At 31.3% G+C, this 15,376-nt stretch overlaps 1 protein-coding gene across 4 annotated transcripts in view; it reads left to right on the plus strand.

The window, feature by feature from the left end:
- LOC114334840 (gem-associated protein 5) overlaps positions 1-15,376 on the plus strand; it is a 284,268-nt gene that overhangs the window by 99,663 nt on the left and 169,229 nt on the right. For all 4 annotated transcript variants that reach the window (XM_028284946.2, XM_028284949.2, XM_028284947.2 and 1 more), the window contains exon 4: positions 2,049-2,283. In XM_028284946.2, the coding sequence (XP_028140747.2) occupies positions 2,049-2,283 (235 nt within the window). The remainder of the gene's footprint in view (positions 1-2,048; positions 2,284-15,376) is intronic.

Consider the following 15,376-nt stretch of genomic DNA (forward strand, 5'->3'; position numbering starts at 1 on the left):
TTTCACTTTTTTACGTGCTATATTTTTGATATGAATTGTTTTTCCACCAAATCCTTACTTTTTGAGATATTTGCGAAAAACCGTCTGAAAACGTGGTTATTTTGTACAAAAATTAACATATTCACTCGCAAATAACTCGAAAAGTATTAACTTGGTGAAAAAACTTTATTGAACAAAAGTTGCTTAGAATTAGTCATTTTATCCATTTTCGGACTTATTTCGAACATATATTTTTCACCCCTAAAAGGGGGTGACACTCACCCATGGGGCAAAAGCACACATCGGCACAATATCACTTTTTTTCTTTGACTTGTTATCTATGTGTATGCCAAATTTCATGTCAATCAATTCATGTACAATTTCATTGTAGTGACATTTAAATAGTTTTTAAAAGCAACAGGTACCTATTTGAACCTACCAAAATACATAGTATGTAATACTTTTATTTACATAATTTGATTACCATCAAAATTTCTATCAATGTTCACCTAATATATTGTTTTCTTACTCTATGTTTTGTTGTATTTTTTCAATTCTAAATCATTTCAATTCAAAATCAAAATAATTTAATTTAACTCAAAAATGTCAAAAGCTTAATCCGTTTAGTTAGTCGATCTTCGCACATAATGACACATTGCCTCCGTGGCGAAGCGTTTAAGGCAAATGAACCCCAATATACCAACCGCGGTGATAGCTGGTTCGAATCCCAATAAAAACTTTTATTTTTTTATTTTTTTATACATTTTATGATTGTAAGTATATTTATTATATAATTTTATTTTCAGAAAATACGTATTTAGTTAAAAAAAATTTCCGACAATTAATGTTCAGAAATCATTTGTGGCATTTTTAATGTGTTTGTGTGTTTTTATTCTTTTATTTTAATTTTTGGCACTGTTTTAATAAAAATGTTTGAGAAGTAGTAAGTATAAATTAGTTTAATATTTAAATAAAATATAAATAAAAAGTATATTAATTTCGTTTAAATCATAGAATAGAAGTATAACTTCTTACGTGCGTACAAAGTACACACACAGAATCTTTTTTTTTACATCTCTTTCTGTACTACATCACAATCAATGGAAACTGATGATATTATTTTTTTTTCTAAAGGATTCCACAACACTCCTTATGAAAAGTGGTCCCGGTCAAAAACGAAAGTTCAGTCAATGATAGCTCTCAGTGCGTAGATTAAAAAAGTCCATGGGACCTGCAATACTATTATTCCGAAGCTACGGCCTTCTGAATTTATTGGATTCAGGTGCTCGGTTTACATTAAGCGCACTAATTCACGGTCAAGTGAACGAAAGTATTTATTATTAGAAGAAGAGAGACTCATTTTCTTCATGCATACTTGCGTCTTGTATATGAATTCGTGGTCAAAAATAGATGAATTGTATTTTCGTCTTCAGAAAACCTTCTCAAAGTCGTCAGAAAACTGAAGAAGTGCGATAGAAAATGTGCTTCTAGAGCGAGATAAGAATTATCATCAATCGCAGCATAGTTACAGTTCCGCCTTATCTTTAGAAAACTACTGAACAGTAGCAAATCTACTGGGGGATCGGGGGATTCCTCCCGTAATGCGCTCCAGAATTACAGAAAAAAAATTGTTGGAACAAAAAATACATTAGCTAACATAAAATTTAAACTACAGACCGGCAAATTCAACTCAATACACTCGATAGTTAGGAAAATTAAGGGAGCTTATTGCAAATAAGTTATTTTCAACCCAGTCAACATAAGTATATGCAACCCATTCAACATTTTAAGTTATTTTCTATGTATTTTAAGTAGTTTGGGTTTATCTATTTTATGTCATTTGGTTGTTTTATTGGAAGTCCTGTCGCCGACGAGGCGGTAGTTTTTGCAAATAGCTTAATAGATGGTTTGCAAAGAATAAATTTCCCCCGTATCAGATAAAAGATATAAGTAGAGAACATGGGGTCGTTCAGCAAATTTATATTCAGTTATTTTATTTATTATTTTGTGTGATAAATTTCAATATAAATATACTGTATATGTTTACTAAACAGGTGTTTACTTTTTAGGCTTCTGACAATAGAATTGTTGGAATTACATTTGCAGGAGATGATAGGGTAATAAGTGTGTCTGATGATGGCAATATTGTAATATGGAATATCATAAATAATGAAACTAAGGTCCTCCATAAAGGCCTATTTGGAATGAAAGTATCCATATCATGTATATCTACATGTCCACATGCAAATTGGCTTACGGCTTTTGGATTAAAAAGTGGTTTGGTCATTGTCGCAGATTTAAGAAGTAAGAATTTTTGTATTATTTTTTATGTTTAGTGAGTACGAACATTATAGAACGTGACCAATACTTTATAATCCTTAATAATCTGTAACAATATTGACAAAAATCTTGTAACTTTTAAAGTTGCACGTTTTTGAAGTCAAAACTTCTTTAGCAACGTTGTGCACCGTCATCGCTTCGCCGAAATAAATTGTGTACGTATATTTATTATGTGTATGTATATATAAATAGTATAGAACGCACGCACCGCGTATATAATATAGGTGTAGCACTTCTTTTTGGATAGGGAAAAAGCATTGAACACCCGACCGTCATCGCTACGGTATCGCTAACCGAAGTTATAATGGTTGGAGGAGGGATAGAGTATGTACCTAAAACCAGTCTGTGGGAATCACTCCGGTGTTATACAGAGTGTAACGAAAATACAGGTCATAAATCTAATCACATATTCTGGGACCAAAAATAGTTTGATTGAACCTAACTTACCTTAGTACAAATGTGCATACAAAAAAAGTTACAACCCTTTGAAGTTACAAAATGAAAATCGATTTTTCCAATATATCGAAAACTATTAAAGATTTTTTATTGAAAATGGACATATAGCATTCTTATGATAGTAGCATCTTAAGAAAAAATTAGAGTGAAATTTGGACACCCTATAAAAATTTTATGGGGGTTTAGTTCCTTTAAACCCCCCAAACTTTTGTGTACGTTCCAATTAAATTATTATTGTAGTACCATTACTTACACACATTATTTTTAAAACTTTTTTGGCTCTTATTACTTTTTCGAAAAGTCAGTTTTTATCGAGATATTTTGAATATTTTTCAAATCCACCACATATTTGTATATGGTTAAGTACGATTATGGAGACTTGGTAATAATATGAAAATTTATGTATGATTTGCATTTTTAGGTATATTTTGAACCGTATTTAAAAAGAAGCCATATCTCGATAAAAGGTGCCTTCTCGAAAAAATATAAAGAGGCAAAAAAGTTTTAAAAACACTGTGTTTGACTAATGGTACAGCAGCAATATTTTAATTGGAACGTACACAACCATTTGGGGGGTTTAAAAGAACAAAATCCCCATAAAAACTTTATGTAAACATATTAAAAAATAAGCCTCAACTCGATAAAGACTGTCTTATCGAAAAAATATTAAGAGGCAAAAAAGTTTTAAGAACATTAAATTTAACTAATGGTACCACAATAATAATTTAATTGAGACGTACACAAAGTTTGGGGGGGTTTAAGGGAACAAAACCCCCATAAAATTTTTATGGGGTGTAAAAATTTCACTATAATTGTTCTTTAAGATACTCCTGCCATAAGAATGCCACATATACATTTTCAATAAAAAATCTCAAATAGTTTTCGATATATTCGAAAAAATCGATTTCCATTTTGTAACTTCAAAGGGCTATAACTTTTTTTATGTGCATATCTGTACTAAGGTAAGTCAGGTTAATTCGAACTATTTTTGGTTCCAGAATATGCGATTTAATTTATGACCTGTATTTTTGTTACACCCTGTATATTGCATTAAAAAGTTTTACTACTACTTTTATGTTATCTTCAGCAACTCAGTTGGTGTATCATCTGGACCACAAGTTTTCCTTATTTTAGCATTTTTTATAGCGTGTTCTACCTCTGATTTCATAATTTCTGGCAGTGCCGTAACCGGGGGGTTTCGGGGGGTTATAACCCCCCATTGGGACACTCTATACTGTATACGGTTAGCACCCCCTTAATTGCATAGCACCCAGAGACCTTCCAGTAGTTGTACCCCCCTTAGGTTTATCCTGGTTACTCCGTTGATTTCTAGATCGTCATTACAATTTTGATAGAATTCGTTAATATTATTTCTTACATCATCAAACAACTCTGATATACAGGGTGTTTCATTAATAATTGTCCATATAGTAACTGGAGAAACGTTAGCACAAAATACGAAGATTTAACCTAAAACACTTAAATAAAATGTGGTTCCTTACTGAGTTACAGGATGTTTTATCTAAAAATTTAAAAATTATTTTTGCTCAGCATTTTAAAACTATTTGACGTATCCTTTTCATACTTGGCAGGAAGTATAGGTACTGTACAAACTACTAAATTGTGTCAAACAAACGTTTCTGGCTATTACCAGAGGCGTACGACGGGGGAAAGTGAATGGTTGACCCTTTCCAAATTCTACGCCACTGGCGGAATTGCTATTTTAGTTAAATTTTTGGATTCTCCAATACTTTCTATGAAAATAATATAATTTTCATTCGTAACGATAAAGTAATTAGTTTTCGAGATATTTGAAGTTAAAAATGAAACGAAACGGTTATTTTGATTAATGTATTGTGTCGCTTCATTTTTAATTTCAAATATCTCGAAAACTAATCATTTTATCGCTCCGAATGAAGAGTATATTATTTACATAAAAAGTATTGAAAAGTCAAAAAATTACACTAAAATAGCAATTTCGTCAGTGGCGTAGAATTTGGGAAGGGTCAACCAGCCACTATCCCCTGTTGTACGCCTCTGGTAGTAGCTAGAAACAATTATTTATCTTAATTTAGTAGGGTGTACAGTACCTACACTTTCTGCCCAGTATGATAAGGATACGCCAAATAGTTTTTAAGTACTGGGTACAAACAATTTTTAAATTTTAACCATATGAATCATATTATCATAAATTAATCAAAATAACTGTGCCGTTTCATATTTAACTTCAAATATCTCGAAAACTAATGACTTTATCGTTACCAATGGAGAGTATATTATTCACGTAGAAAGTATTGGAGAATCTAAAAATGGCACTAAAATAATAATTCCTCCAGTGCCGTAGAATTTGAGAAGGGTCAATCATTCACTATCCCCTGTCGTACGCCTCTGGTAATAGCTAGAAACGTTTGTTTATCATCATTTAGTAGGGTGTATAGTATTCGCACTATCTGCCAAGTATGAAAAGGATACGTCGAACAGTTTTAAAATGCTGAGCAAAAATAGTTTTTAAATTTTTAGATAAAACACCCTATAACTCAGTAAGGAACCACATTTTATTTAAGTGTTTTAGGTTAAATCTTCGTATTTTGGGCTAAGGATTCTCCAGTTACTATATGGACAATTATTAATGAAACACCCTGTATACAGCTGCCGTTCACTTCTTATTTCGTTCTCATTTACAATAATTTTGTTGTTATCTGAATATACATCTGAATGTCAATTACTAGTTCAGATAGAACTCGTTTTTTTAATATGTTGCTTATTTGTTTTACTTTTTTGTACTCATTAAATAAGTCATGCCTAGATATCACATCCTCCATTTCTTCTCGCCCTTCTCTCATCCATCTTTCTTTGACTAATTTGATCTCCCGTTTAATTCTACTCTGAAGATATCTATATTCTGGTTCATTCGATTTTATAAGTCATCCATTTATTTTTCTTGATTAAGTTACTTCTATGATTACTTGTTCAATACTGATGCCTTCAGTTTCGATTTTACATCTGATTGATTCTTTACTGATTAGTATTGTTTTATTTTGGACGTGGCAACGTGGTAGTGACTGGTAGAATACTTTGTTATATTTCGTCCCTGATCATCCTGAAAATTCGAGAGTTGCAACGAAAAATAATTTAGTGCAATAAGCCGATGTGTATAATTAAAATAATACATGAATGACAGTGATAAGGTTTGGCCGTAAAACATTAAAAAAACATTTAAGTGACTTAAAAACAAATAAACAAGGTTATTAACTGGTAATTAGTGAAGTATAAACAATAATTGAACCGGTAATTAGATCTAATTAGTTATTGTCCGATTTTAAAGCGACGTTGCCAAACTGACAAGAATTTCTAAGTACAGAATAAAAACAATAACAGACTCACAGTGAAACGATAGGCATCGTTCTCTCTGAACCGTTGAGGTGGAAAACAGTGCTTGGCGCCGAAAATAGACAGATGCCTGGAAAAGGAAATGAAAACATGTCTAGATAGTGATGGAACCACGGATGATGGCACAAAAATGAGGACAAGAGATGAGGGTTCAGATAACGAAGAAGAAAGGTCAACGAAGAGTCGAAAACTCTCCAAGACTTCACAAAAAACAACAGATAACCATGATGAGAAAACAATGGACACAGAACAAGAAACAACAAATAGCTTACTGAAACAAGTTTTGAATGAAATGAGACAAACGAGGGAAGAAAACAAGGTTTTTAGAGATGAAATACTAGAATTAAAGAAAGAACACAATACGGTAAAGACAGAACTCGAGGAAACAAAGAAAAAGCTAAATATTTTGGAAATTAGGGTAGAACGGTGTGAAAAGGAAATGAAGCAAAATAATCTAGTAATAACGGGTGTAAAAATAGATACGAATGATGAAACTGCACTAAAAGAAAAAATGACATACTTCATCAAACAGCGCTTGGAAGGGAACATAAAAATAGAGAAAGCAGTTAAACTGGGAGATAGAACCTGTCTATTGAAAATGGAAAGTCTAGAAGAAAAAAATAAGGTGATGAAGAAGAAAAGTAAATTAAGACATATCAAAGGGGAGAAGATTTTCATAAGCCAGGATATGACAGTCTTAGAAAGAAATATTCAGAAGAAAATAGGAGCAAAGTGTGAGGAATTAAGAGACATGGGGAGAAATGTTAAAAGGGACTACAATGGATTAACCGTGGATGGTAATGAAAAATGGAGATGGAGAAAAGACGGTAAAGTAGAAACATTCCCAAAAAACTAGCTGATGAAAATCAAAAGATAGTACCACTGGAAATAGACTCGGCAATGCAAACGGTTAACGTAAACAAAATAATGCACACAAAAGAAAGAAAGAAGCTCAATAAGAAGAAAAGCACGAAACCCATTAGAATGGGATCCTGGCATATTAGAACCATGCTAGCAGTAGGTAAGATGCAAGAAATAGCCCTTGAAATGAAAAAACACGAACTAGAAATCCTAGCCCTACAGGAAATACGATGGAAGAAAGAAGGAAAAATTGAGAAGAAAAACTTTAGCATATATTATTCGGGAGAAAACAAACAGGGAACGAATGGTACGGCTTTTATGGTGAACAAAAAAATGAGGGAAAAAGTGATACAATTCAAAGCAGTTAATGGAAGGATATCTTACATAAGAATAGAAAATAAACAAGCCAACATCTGGATAGTCAATTGCTATGCACCCACGTAAGAAGCAAACCAAGAAGATAAAGCAGAATGTGATCGTTCATGGGTATTCTTTCATTTTTCCGATTGTAGATGCAATACACGTACTAACACAAACAATTGAAAAAAGCTATGAACATGACAGAATTACACTTACTATATCGACTTCCAACAGGCCTTCGACAGCATATACAGACAACAATTATTAAAGGAAATGAAAAAAATGGAGATACCGGCAAAATTAATAAGACTAACTAGAATGACAATGAAAGACTCAACAGCAAAAGTTAAAACAAATGAGGGAGATACAAACGACATCAAAATAGAACTTGGGGTAAGACAAGGAGACAGTCTGTCAACAACACTATTTAATATCGCTCTAGAAGGATTAATTAGGGACACAGGGCTAAAAAAGACAATTATTCAAAGCTCAACACAGATCATAGGACATGCGGATGACCTGGGACTGGTAGCAAGAGATAAAAAAATACTAGAAGAGGCACTTTTAACCCCTGGTAAAAGAAGCAAAGACGAGAGGATTAATAATCAATCAGAATAAAACAAAATACCTTATTAGCACAAGAGACAATGTAAACAGAATAACAGAAATAGAGATAGGTGAAAATACATTCCAGAGAATAGATTGCTTCAAATACCTGGGGGTGATGGTGGACGGCAAAAACGGAAGGAGTATAGAGATAAACGAAAGAATTAAAGCAAGTAATAGAGTATATTGAAATATCACCGACTATTCAAGGGCAAAAACCTGAGCAAAAAAACAAAATCAAAAATATATACAGCAGCAATTAGACCAGAGATTGCCTATGGAGCAGAAGTAATATGCCTTACGAAAAAAGACGAAGAAAAGTTAAGAATAATTGAGAGAAAAATTATGAGAAGAATACATGGCCCAGTAAAGACAGAAACAGGGGAATATAGAAAGCTGATGAACCATGAAATAATAAATATAACTGAAGGAGAAGAGATAGTACAATTCATTAAAGTACAAAGGCTCAGATGGTTTGGGCACACACAAAGAAGAGGGGTAGAAGAACTGATCAGGAAGATAATGAACTGGAAACCAGTAAAAAATAGACCAAGAGGAAGACCAAAAATAAGATGGGAAGATCAACTGCTAGACGATATATTAAAGATGGAAATTGCAAACTGGAGAGAAAAGATTCAGGACCGGAGAGAGTGGAAGAAGATAGTAGAGAAGACAAGAAACATCACAACCTATGAACGACGACCTAAAGGAAACTGCGGACTAATCCATCGCGTGAAATGGATTAAAAGAGCTCATAGTATTTGAGCGACCTACACTCTAACAAAAGTGAACGGTCCATATATTATTATATAAGTTACTTCTATAATCATTGTTTGTGGAGATTTCGTTAACTTGGTTTTTAAATGCATTCCACAGTTCCTCTGGATATTCTAATTGGGAAATAAGCCACAATTTAACTCGAAAAATGATTCTATTGGCGTTTCGACTTCCACATCGGAGATGGTTATCTCCTTCGACTTCCACATCGGAGATGGTTAGAAAATATTAATACACTGCGGTGCAAAATTAACCGGACACTTAAAAAATGGGTCATCTTTGATGTCTCGAATTTTCTAAACCTGTTGTCCGATTTAAGTGATTTTTAATATGTTACAGCCTTATTCTTTATCAATATCGCTGTAATAATATTGTGGCTAAACAGGTAAATTTTCATTGCATACGGGGTGTATCAATGAAACTGTATTTTTTTCTTAAACTTCGCATCACCCTGTGGAATATTCTAGCATTTATAAAACACTCAAATTAAAATCCAACTATAGCCTTATGTTTTCTTAACATTCTGTTTTTTTATTCATTCGCTTAAGTAGGACCATAAAAAAGTTAGGAAATTTAACAACTAGCCATGTTATTTATCAATACAGGGTGTTTCTAAATAAGTGCGACAAACTTTAAGGGGTAATTCTACATAAAAAATTATGACAGTTTGCTTTATAAACCTATGTCCGCAAATGCTTCATTTCTGAGATAGAGGGTGTTGAAATTTTTCTTACAAACTGACAATTTATTTATTGCTTAAAAACCATTTAAGATATGCGAATGAAATTTGGTGGGTGTTTAGACGTAGTTATTGTACATTTTTTGACATACAAGTAAGAATTTAATATTCAAGATTGGCGCGCATACGGGTAATATAAGCCCTCATATTACTCGTATGCGCGCCAATGGTGAATATTAAATTCTTAATTGTATGTCAAAAAAAGTACAATAACTACTTCTTAACACCCATCAAATTTCATGTGCATACCTCAACCGGTTTTAAAGCAATAAATAAATAGTCAGTTTGTAAGAAAACTTTCAACTCCCCCTATCTTGGAAACGAAGCATTTGCAGACATATCGTTGATAAAGCAAATTGTCATTATGTTTTCATGCAGAATTACCCCTTAAAGTTTGCCAATTATTATTTAAAAACACGCTGTATTGATGAAAACATGGCTAGTTGTTAAAGTACCTAACTTTTTTATTATCCAATATATGCGAATGAATAAAAAAACAAAATGTTGAGAAAACGTGAGGCTATAGTTGGATTTTAATTTCAGTATTTTATAAATGCTAGAATATTCCACAGGGTGATGCGAAAAAAACACAGATTGATTGATACACCCGGTATACAATGAAATTTAACTGTTTAGCAACAATACTATTACAGCGATATTGGTAAAGAATAACGCTATAATATATTAAAAAAATCACAAATCGGACAAGAGGTTTAGGAAATTCGAGACATCAAAAATTACCCATTTTTAAGGTGTCCGGTTAATTTTGCACCCCAGTGTAAATTAAACAAATTTTGTTGCTTAGTAAAAAAAATTCTTATAATAATTTAATTTGACTCATTTATATCGGCAATTCAGACATAAATTGTACATTTTAAAGTAGAAGACTTTAAAATGATATTGCCAATTTTTATGAATTGCGTAGGACTAAAATTTAAATGATAAAATTGGCAATTTATTTTAAATAATTGAATTCCTGGACTTTAAAATGATATTCGCCATATCGTTTTAAAGTCTTCTTCTTTAAAATGTATAATGTATGTCTGAATTGCCGATATGAATGAATCAGATTACCTAAATTAAATTATTAGAAGAATTTTTTGTATTAATCAACAAAATTTGTTTAATTTATTAATATTTTTTATTTAGATAACGACCTCTGATGTGGAAGTCGACACGTCATTAAAATCATTTTTCAAGTTAAATTGTGTCTTATTTCCCAATTAGAATAGTACATTACATAAATGTCACAAAGAAATAGCTTCAGAACAATACTGGATATTCTAGTTGTTCTCCGATGTTACAAATATTGATATTAAAAAAAACTACCTATATAAAATAACGGTTTTAGTGTTCAAGAGTCACCATCAGAGCGTCATCAATATTTTTGTTTTTCGAAAGTTCTGCGAATTTTCAACAGTGCGTCGGCAGTACGACAGTGACAGTGACACTATACCATCAAAAACAATAATTATTATACTCATAGGCGCGCTAAATGTTGCCAAGTCAATCAAATTCGATTTCCTGTTATAGATAATCGATTTTTAGTAGTTCCAATGTGACACAAAATCTAAGCATCGGATAAAAAAAGTTTATTTGAAGAAAGTGTATTTTTTTGTTCTTAATGGCAGTACAGGCTCGTGTTTGTAGTATTCTATTTAATTATAGAGTAACTAGCTGACCTGGTAGACTTCGTACTGCTCAATAGATAAAAACAAACTTTTGTATACAATAAACTTAAAATAAACAAAAGGAATTCGTAATTAATAATCAAAAAATGCTCGATGTGAATGAGGATTTATTATTATTTTTAATTAATTACACATGATGTTTGAAGTAATAAAGTTTAGTTAGAAGTAACAAAATAAAGTTTGTAGTGCCACAGTTACAATCTTAAATTTGTTTATCTTATAATGAATATAACAGCTTTATTTTATCTGCATTCAAAACAACCCTGTATTTATGATCGGGTTCGGTGTGGTTACAACTCTATAGGTGTTGACTAAATAAAATTAAATTAAATAGAATTAAATAAAATTTCGTAAAATTAAATAAAACTAAACAAAATTAAATAAAAAAGTAAATGAAGCAAACCAAAATTAAATGAAATCGAATAAAATCAAATAAAAATAAATAAAATTAAATAAAATAAAATAAATGGAATTAAAAAATTAAATAAAATTAAATAAAGGAAAATAAATAGAATACTTAAATTAAATAAAATTAAACAAAATTTTTCTCCTGTTTACGGTTCGTCAGAAAAGTTCCGTTTAGAGATATTTTTTGAAAATTTCGCAAAATTAAAAAATTCATATTTTGCCTAATTTGAGTCCCAAAGTTAAACTGTTCCACTTCTCTTCTGTAAAATTTGTCGCTCGTTCTTCTTCTGTCCTCAGAATATTTCTACGGCTTGAGATATTGTATTTCGGACAACGATTGCGCTAGAGAAAAATTTTTAGAACGGTTCTTCTCGGAATTCAGCAAGGAGTCTACCTACTTAATTTCGTATTTTTCACGTCATTATTATGAGAGTTGTGACGTACGGGTATGAAAAACAGATAACAACCTATTCTAAGACCTGCCGAATACACGTGTAAAATTTCATAAAATTTGGTCAAACCGTTTCGGGTGAGTATGACAACAAATACTGTGAAAAGAGCATTTTATACATACAGATGTAAAAAATTTGGTGGCTACTAAAATGACTATATAAATCCGTATAAACCTTCCCTGAACTTCTACAAATAATTCAACATCAAAATTAGCCAAACCGGTCCAGCCATTCTCGAGTTTTATCGAGACACACGAACAGCAATTGAATTTTATATATAAGATGAAGATATGATATTTAGATGACTATTAAAAAATAACGGTTAGCCATAGAAAAGTGAAAAATTAGAGTTGTATTTATCTTTGTGTTCTACATCATATAAAATTAAGAAAAAAAATTGTCAAAAAAAAATTTCAGGTGGGCAACCCCCCTTGTGACGTACGGGTATGAAAAATAGATAACAACCTATGCTCAGTCCTGCCGAAGATAGGCGTAAAATTCCATAAAAATCCGTCAAACCGTTTCGGAGGAGTATGGCAACAAACACTGTGAAAAGAGCATTTTATACATACTGTTATGATCTGCATTTTATTAAATTTTAAATTATTGTTTTAAATTTTTTATTTAATTTTATATTAATTATTATTTATCTGATTAATTATTTAATTGTCGCAAATCATACATAAAAATGAATAAAAAATCTCAGGGTGCCTTTTTATACTATTAAAAAAAATCTAAATTATCTCACGTTATACCTATCCTCTCTCGTGGGTTCAGTATCTCTTAGTTGATCCTAATCGGGATAAAATAGGGAAAAGAAATAAAGCAAAATATTAAAATAAACATACAGAATTGTCTTTTATTTGTCAAAATCAATACTCTAAAATCTATCAAATCTAAAACCTGTGGACACAGATATCCGAATGAAATCTTTACCACTTAAATTTATTATAGTTAAAAAAAAACAATTTATCGGTTTTGTTCCCGATGACTTTGGTAAAACAAACTAAACAAAACAAATTTATGTATTCGCAAGATTAGCTATACTTCCTATTTACTTTTAGAAATATTGGAATTTTAATTCATATGCCTTTTACTCAAAATTTTAGTTTCCGAACATAAAAATATCTTTCACATAAGTTGACTGACCTTTTGCTTCACTCACTCTGATGTCTTCTCGTGACCCAGAACAGCTCTCCCTCGTTGACTATGTTAAAGGCTACTCATCAAAGCCCTCTCCGCTCTCCAGCTTCAAAACTATCAGCATACCAGCACCAATTCTCCAACAAGCCGGGCCTTATTTGACACGTACTCGATTCAAACAAAACTCCAAAAATTCTCTGCTCTGCTTCTCACAATAATACAGAATCAAAGAGGTATTTCGTCTCAATTTGATCTGTCTCTCGTTCCACTTTTCAACACTATTCTCCACTATCAAACAGCCACTGGTATTTGCTAACTATCTATCCACGAAAACGTCGAACTGCTCTTCAGCGATGCCAAAAACATAATGACCTCTTTTTCAAACTCTCTCAATCATTCAAACTACCTTTCCCCTTCCAACTTGCCAAGAATCAGAAACATCGACTTTTCCATTCGACAAACAAACAGTCGTTTTCAAATTTATTCCGATCATCCTTAATTACTTTCGGGGAAACTCTACAACATTCACTCGGGTTGAAAGAAATATTAAAATTCCAAACTTTCTTTTTTAAAACCACTTTTCTCGAAAATGATAATTACATCCAGCTGTGGATTCTATAGTTTCCGTAGTAAACAACTTTCTTCATTTTAAACCTAAATACATCGTCCTTTTCACTTTAATTATTCACAAAAGTCTTTAATGGTTCATCGGAAAGCTCATTAAAAGAGAAATCCACTTACATCCAAACTAAATTCTAATAAATATTTACAGCTCAATATACAGGGTGTATCAAACTTATGTGCCCGCGTTATTAAAAAAAATTTAATTTAATTTTCATTTCGCTTTTGATTGATAAAATTTAAAACACAATAATACATATAGATTTAAAAATTTTGGTGGCGACTAAAATGACTATATAAAACCGAATAGACCTTCCCTGAACTTCTACAAATAATTTTACATCAAAATTAGCCAAATCGGTCCAGCCATTCTCGAGTTTTACCGAGATAGTCCAGGGCGCATCTGTTTTGAGATGGACGTTGAGAGGTGACTCAAATTTTTTTGCAGAAATTGCTTGAAAATAACTCAAATAATAATATTTGAGTTATCCTCCCACTCAAAATGGTCCGGAACATTGTTTAAATAATCAAAATGTCAAAATATGAAGGAAAAATTCGATTTTTTTAATGGTTTTTTGATTATAACTTTATTCATTTCTGAGAAAAGTTGTACTGACATAAAAGTTGCGTAATTAAATTTTCTACAATATAGAATTGGTTAAAAATTTTAAAATAGTCACCCTTTTTGCAAAATAGCAATAATTGCGAAAAAAACCATACAAAAACAAGTATTCGCATTTTACGTTTTTCAACCATTTATGCTACACTTAGGACCTTCATATTTTATCCAGAAAAACTTTTTGATATAGTAAAACAACACTGTAAATTTAATTAAGATCGGTTTAATAGATTTTGCAAAATAAATTTTGCAATCCAGCTTTCGCAAAAAAAACTTAATTTTTTTTTTAATGTTACAGGACTGAAAATAAAACAGATAGCAAGGTGAATTTTTTTTTTGCTTATAGAAGTGTACTGTACCTTTCATTTGCAATTTGCAAAATTAAAGGCGATCAATTACCACGGCGTCAGGAATTTTTTTTAGATAAACATTAATTTTTGGTGCTACGCGCAGGACAGCGGTGTTCGATTCACACAAGTTGATTTCCACCAAAATTTCTTCCAATCTTTATCTAATATATTATTTTCTGACTCTATATTTTGTTGTATTTTAATATTTTAATTCCACAAAAATCAAACTAATTTTATTATTGTTTATGAAATATTGTTTAAACAATTGCATATGTTTAAAAATAATAAACTTTTATTCTCTAAGTTAAAATATATGAACAAAGAAAGTTTTTGCTAAAAAAAGTGATATTTCAAAGGATAGAATATGTGTTTTTATTTTGCAATAAACAAATTTATTTATTTATATCGAAATGTAATAAAAATTAAAATGTATCAATCATTATCAAAGGTCATTGGAATGCCCAATCAGAGCAAACTATCCGCTGTTCTGCGCGTAGCACCAATAATTAATGTTTATTTAAAAAAAAATTCTGACGCCGTGGTAGTTAATCGATTTTAGTTTTGCAAATTGCAAATGAAGTGCG

The sequence above is a fragment of the Diabrotica virgifera genome, chromosome 3 (assembly GCF_917563875.1).
Source record: "Diabrotica virgifera virgifera chromosome 3, PGI_DIABVI_V3a".
Classification (NCBI taxonomy): domain Eukaryota; kingdom Metazoa; phylum Arthropoda; class Insecta; order Coleoptera; family Chrysomelidae; genus Diabrotica; species Diabrotica virgifera.